Here is a 7,156-nt window from a genome sequence, read left to right as displayed (position 1 = left end):
ACCAGTTGTGACGATCGGCAGCTCGCCATACAAACATTTGCAGTGAAAACTATTAACTTTCGGGAACTTTTAACTCAGGTTTCTCATGTTTTGGATCATAATCTGTGCTAGGATATACCTTTATCAACATGTATGACATCCTGGGATGTAGTCTGTTGGCTTTGATTCTCTACTATAACACGCTGAGTGCCGGATTCGCCTATGACGACTCGTAAGTTTTGTAAAAGTTTGTGTTATTTTGATAGCGATATGTCACTGTGCAAGTTAGCCGATGGCGGCGGGGGATTTGGATGACAGAACTAGCCTTTTAAAGCGGTGCCCATACTTGACCGTGTGTGACACTGAAAGTAACATACCAATATATGTTATTTTGTTTATTTATTTCATATTCATGTTTTTAGTGTTATGAAAGTTAACACAGCTCAACATTTCATGGATTGCTAATATATGGGGCACAAACATTTCAATTTTTTCCTTGAACTGTCAAGGTTTTGCCTGACTGTAATTTGATATTTGACCAGTGTACTGCAAAACTGCAAAAAGGAAGCATACTATACACTAGCATTGCTAGCACATGTGTATGGTCAAAAGAGTGACTTGGCCATTGGGCAACTCTTCTAGAATTTATTATAGAGGATTAGTTACTTTACTGGTATTAGTTGGCATAAAAAGGGTGAAAATAAGAAATGATGAACCAGGGCCCCTAGCCCCCTGGCCCCTGGCAGGGGTTCCTTTTTACACAAAATGGCCCCTGTTCACTTCATTCAACATGGAACCAGGGGCCACTTCTAATCAACAAGGGGCCAATATTTGTTCTGGATAAGTTCATCATGCATTAATGGTTATAGAATTTAATTTTTGGGTGTAGTGACCAGGGGTGTCCCCTGGTCAGCTTAAATTAAGATGGAACCAGGTGCCATTTCAGGGTTTCTGGGGGCTAAACGGCTCCTGTCTCCCACTTATTTTCACCTTTAGGCTTAGTTCACTACGGCTATGTAATATCATGTGAAGTTGCTTTTACAGTGAATTGTGATTTTTTTTAAAATTGATTTTCCTAATCCGAGTGATCCAACTGACCCAAATAAATCACAAAAAGTTAATACTGTTCAAAAGAATACCAACAACCCCCCTCGGCCTTCCAAAAATTGCTTGCCCCTCTCTGCCTGCCAAAAATCTTTGCCCCCCCCCTTTGCACATATGCCAAATTTGTGGAATCCTAATTTGCAAAGGATGTATGTTGCGAGCACAGCAAGCAGCATAATTTGCATATATATTTAGGCCTAAGGGTTTCCCTGATTTCCTAACTCATTTGAGAGCATTAATTTAAAAGGGGCACCTGCACCAGTGTGTGCCCAATGAATGGTGTACTAAAATACCAAGTGAAAGACTAAAGCCCGATCCTGACTCCACATCGCAATGCTATAAAAACTGTAATCTGAGCCAGGTTTTTACCCCGGGGGGGGGGGGGTCACTCCCATTGTGGCCTGTACACCATCCGTGATAATCGACTTTTGAAAAGCACCCTAAACAAGGATTTAACCCTTGACTAAAACAATACCCTAAACAGGGATTTTATTCCTTGCATCAAATTTCATACCCTAAATTTCATTTCCGCATATCAGCAATTGCAATTTTGCTACCCTTTTTCCCAATATTTCATGTTTTTGACACCCTAAGCGCGTGATCGTGCTTACCCACTAAAAACTACCCTTTTACGCTGCTTTTCATTATCGCGGATGGTGTACAGGCCACAATGGGAGTGACCCCGGGGGTTTTACGAGCTCAGCGGTGGAAATGTACATTTTAATTTCATCGTGCGGTGATTAGGGTGAACATTCAAAGAAAAACTTAACAAAATTGTATCTAGGCTTGATGTATACCGTACATATATACCGTATTTCGTCAAATAAATGCCCTGGGGCGTTACATTTTCCCAAGGGAGGGCGTTTATTAGAGGTCATTTTTAGCACGACAATTCCCGTTAAAATCATTAGGTAAGCTTAAAAGTCACGCTAAAATGACGAACTATGAACTTTTGACACTGACTTTTGGTTCACTTCTGGGTTGCCGATGCAGATTTTCGCCATTTATTGCTGCTATTATCAACCATGTGAGCAACTTGGTAAGCTTACTACACAAGATAGCATGGAAATATCGGAATTTTTGAAACATCTTGGTTGAAAAAAGTGGTGGGGGGCATTTATTTGAGGGGGGGCGACTATTTGACGAAATACGGTAGTAAGGCCTACATTGTATGTACTACAAATGTATGATCAGCTCGTAATTGGCAGGACTCATAACATCGTGGATTGATATAGAATGGCACACACACAGCTTGGCACAGCAAACTGCACTTTGCCATATTGCGTGACTGATGCGCAATTTCATGAATTTACACGGGCGTAAGTTTGGACGCTATTGACGCTCGCAGTAACAAAAACTGAATAATTCTATTATGAACTGATCACAGTGCTATTGTACCTTTTTACGTGTTTGCATTATACATACTATGGATCAAAATGGAATATTGTTTTGATTATTTACATTGTAAATTGGGTAATATTCACAGGTAAATTGATAACAAATTTCTACAAGCTCATGACATTTTAATTTGTGTCTAATTGTTTCTACCTTTCAAGTGCTGTTGTACATTGGCCTGACACACTTCAACCATGCTTCAACATGGAATTGTTTTGCCAATTTGTATTCATATTTATACCATTATTTACTTAATGATACAAGCAATCGGGTACTTAAATACAAAGGTCTAAGAGTATCAAAATGATCTGATACTCAAGGCTCACAGCAGCAGATAGGTGTATCCCATCATGCTCTGCAGTACCACAGTAGAACTGCACATGCCATAGAAAGTGTACACAAAATCCCACACTTCAACTTTCAATTACTCTCTTATATCAGGGGAGTTAAGACTTTTGTTTGAAAAAATATGATCTCCAAAGTATTGTGAAACTATCCATAGCTCTCAATATCTAAGCCGCTCTTACTTATGTTTTGTATGTATTTGCTATGGAGCAAGCAGATGCATGATGGGATACTCCCTTCAGCTGCTGTGCTCAAGGCTTATCATTTCACATCGTGCGTATTGCCAATTACACACAAGTTCTCCATCCTGGTGTTTGTTTTTATTTTAATTCATCTAGATTGTGTATCGTATTCGTTCCAATAATGCCCATGCCCTCGCACCCACCCGACCATATAAACAAACCCATCGACTTTACTATGTGATCCTCCATCATTAGGCCGTGTAAAATTAATATTTTGGTTCTCGTCCCCTCCCTCCTCAGTTTCTGGGATTTGTCAGATTTTTTATTTTTTTTATAGATTTTTCAATTTTTTAAGATCTTAGAATGATTTATGAAATCTTCATACATATAAATAAGTTTATTAGAGAACAAGCATCACTTCCAAGTCTTTTTGTGGTACTCTAGGGTTTATCCCTCAGAATCTCACATTTGAAAAAAAAAAAAAAAAGGCCTCATCGTTTCCTCGAGCACTGTTGGAGAAGACCGAAAACTACTGACAATGCTAATTTTACATTGGAAAAAAAAAAACACCTCCCTCCCTCATCAATTCATGAAAATCCTCTGGGAGAACCAAAACATTAATTTTATACGGCCTTATGTGTAGGACCCAACTATGTGCATCATACACAGAACCATCTCCGTACAGTGTATGCAGTATGCATAAAATCCATATTTTGGGCCATTTTTTATGTACAAAAGTGTACATGCAATTATCCTGGGCAGGATGTAAGCAATTTTGAAAAAAATAGCACCCACCCAGAATGATTTTGTTTTTAAAAAAGCACCCTAGGTGGTTAATGGAATTGATTAATTTATTTATTTGACTTCAATACTGGTACATAGTTTTTTTTGCAAAATAAAAAAAAACCATACTATTGAAATATATTTACAAATATATGTTTTTTCTTAATGACCAGCGAATAGGTTGGGATAATTTACCTCTAGAATCAGGCGGCGAGTGGCATGATAGAGCCGGCAACTTGTGAAACCGCCCGGCCGTATGGCATTTTCCATATACTCTGTTACTTTTTTGGGGTTCATTATCGAACCCCAACAGTTTTAGCTTGTATTTATATTATTTATTTTACATAGGCCTATTTGTTTGTGATATTTCAAGCGTTTTAAAATTTACTGAATTTAGAGGATGCACGGCGACCACCACCTGTCTAGAACCATTACACCTAAGAATGGTACCTACTATTAGTAGTAGTACTAATGGAAAACACCTAGACAATATTTTAAAACATGATCAGATCAGGGAAGTGCATTTCCCTGATCAGAGCATTTTGTAATTTCAAGAAAATTTCTATTATAATTGATGTAACAGACGGTGGTGTACAGGTGGTTCTATGTATGTATTATTAGTACTACAAAACGAACATTAATTAATTTTTTACATTAATTAAAGTGCACCTGTCTACTAATTGAACTTGGGTTCACCTACAGGTTTATTGTGCCTGAATATTTCTATGCTAATAAGTAGGTCGGGTCACACAGTGCATTTTTATCAGTTGTTATGAACACCTCGTGTTCACATTTTGAGTTACACCTGACGTAAACTTACGCTAGCTAACATTCATAAAAAATTCCACAAATATATTCCCTGCTCCTACCGTGTGTCCACACCAAGCCTACTCCTAGCATTACGCCGACCAGTTCCACCAAGCATTTACTTTTGGTCTCCATAAACATCGGCTACCACTTCCGGTGTTTCCGTGACCTTTGTCAACCAAGGGATATGTTTCTTAGTTCCGACCAAAACAAAGGTCAAACTTACACAGAGTGCCAGGCGTAGCAGCGTTTACATTGCAACTTACACCTGGAGGAGGTTACACCCAGCTCGCTACTCCTGACTTTTATCGGGAGTAAATCATCGGATGTATACCTGGCGGAACTTATACTGACCATCGTTCACATTGCCAGGAGTACCGCTAGTCTGCTACTCCTAGCAACTTGCACTGACCAAGTTCTGCCAGGCGTACGTCCAACAATGTGAACACAACTACTGAAAGGAGAGCTGAGGGTGAAGGAAGGGATATCAGGTTTGTCATGTCTGTTTGGTCATGTGGACATTCATCATCACATAGACCTATTATATTCATGATTCTTTCTATTTTAGGTGCTATTGAATCAATTCTGGCAGATGTGGCTAGGAAAGTGCAATTCTAGTATGTTGTTATTGATTTCTTTAGATACATATGCTGTAATGATGCTATGTGACACACAGATCATTGGTAATTTGATCTATACACAGACTCTGGAAACTAAAATATCAACATGCACATAACAGTGGCATAACTAGGGGGCAAGGGGGGCAACGTGCCCCGGGCGCTACATTTAGGGAGGCGCCAAAATGACGGTGGATAAAAAACAATCAATTCGGCGCCCCCTCCAAGCTGAGGGGGGACGTCATTATACATCCTTGCCCTGGGTGTCACAACCCCTAGCTACGCCACTGCACACGTACTTAGTCTGATATTGTGTAGCAGTAGCAGTACTGACAATATTTAATGTGTTGGACATTTTTTTATATCTGGTGGAGGCGTGAGTCCCAAATCAACATACAATCTAGAAATAAATAATTGATCTGTGCTTGAATTTGACTCTTGCCCAAAACTGTAAGGCACAACCTGTAACTGGCCCAATCTGAGAACTATGTAATACTCTTAGCGGGACTCTTAGAATTAGCTATTAACTCATTGGACAAGTTGATCTTAAAGTTAAGCATAATTCCAGTTTAGCCTTATTTTGTGCCAATACTTTATGCACTGCGCTGAGTCTACAGGTACTGTATGCATGTATGTCGGATAGTACACAATTTTCTTCGCAACATTTATACAACGTCAGGTAACTTTTTATTTGTAGGCCTATACCATCATCTGTTTTGCAATGCTTATTCATTGCACTGTTGCAAATTTTATCATTTTAAATCCAAAATTTATATACCTGTGTGATAATATGACAGGAAGGTTATGAATATTCATGATGCTTTGGACATTTGCTAAACATGTCTGACCATAATTGCATTGCATAAAGGAGTATTTTGCCTATAAGAATAAATCACAGTGATAGGCACATTGTTCAATAAGCTTCTCAAATAGATTAGAATGAAATAGAGCAAATCAAATAGTGGATTATTTCAATAGGTTTAGAGAGTTAGGTAAGTTAACATGGTTAGTGAACCATGTGAGTTTAGTGCCCTGTGACTTGTTTTGTCTGTGATTTGTGTGGACATTTTGGCCAATTGGTAAACTCAAGACAAATTGCTGTACGTATACATGTATGCAGGGCCGTCACAAGCGGGGCGGCCGGGGATGCCATGGCCGCCCCACTTTTTGAGAAATTTGTTATGTTTTTCTTTATATCTTTATTTCAATTTGGGCATATATTTGTAATTTGGCCGCCCCACATTTGTGATGGCCGCCCCACATTTTTCAACCTTGCTACGGCCTTGCATGTATGTGTTAGTCTTGTGAACCATAGATTTTATTATTCAAATCTATGCATGAACATGTAGGACCACTGAAACTACATTGTATTTTTTATATATTAATTAGTCGGTCCATGATCAGGACGAGTCCTGAAAATGTCTTTTCTCCAGTGGTGCCATCTTAATTTAAACAGTGGAAATAATTAATGTAAAGATTTATATTCCTTGATGTGATCAGGCTCTTCTCTTCTTGGGGAGTTGGGGTTTTATATCGACTGCTCAGTGCCAGAAGGGGGTAAGTGCAATAGCTGCACTGGGAACATTTGGTAATTTACACACAGTATATTGTACTCATCTACACATGGCAGCTACACGTGGCAGCTTTTGCACTTACCACTTCTTGCACTTACCACTTCTTGCACTGAGCAGTACACTCCAATACTGTCTATCAACATGAAACACAGCATTTAGAATGGTTGATTTCCTGGAAAAGAATTATAAATTATTGGCAATGCTTGAATTATACTGGTATTTTAATATGAATTTTGGTACAGAATAAATTGGCACCCTATACACAGCTAAACTTGATTCAGTCAATTGCAATTTGACCACATAATTGTATACTCAAAATGAGTTCTAAATGGGGAAAAAATCTTAAAAAATACCAACTACTACACATTAT

General features: G+C 38.6%; 1 protein-coding gene across 1 annotated transcript in view; it reads left to right on the top strand.

Annotated features, from left to right (window-relative positions):
* LOC140165808 (protein O-mannosyl-transferase TMTC2-like) overlaps positions 1-7,156 on the top strand; it is an 89,673-nt gene continuing 82,517 nt past the window's right edge. The window contains 1 exon segment of the mRNA XM_072189130.1: positions 1-211. Coding sequence (XP_072045231.1) covers positions 129-211 — 83 coding nt within the window. The 5' untranslated portion in view covers positions 1-128.

This window comes from Amphiura filiformis, chromosome 12 (genome assembly GCF_039555335.1).
Source record: "Amphiura filiformis chromosome 12, Afil_fr2py, whole genome shotgun sequence".
NCBI classification, from domain to species: domain Eukaryota; kingdom Metazoa; phylum Echinodermata; class Ophiuroidea; order Amphilepidida; family Amphiuridae; genus Amphiura; species Amphiura filiformis.
Note: the sequence above shows the minus strand (reverse complement) of the source record. Positions and strands in the feature narration are given on the sequence as shown.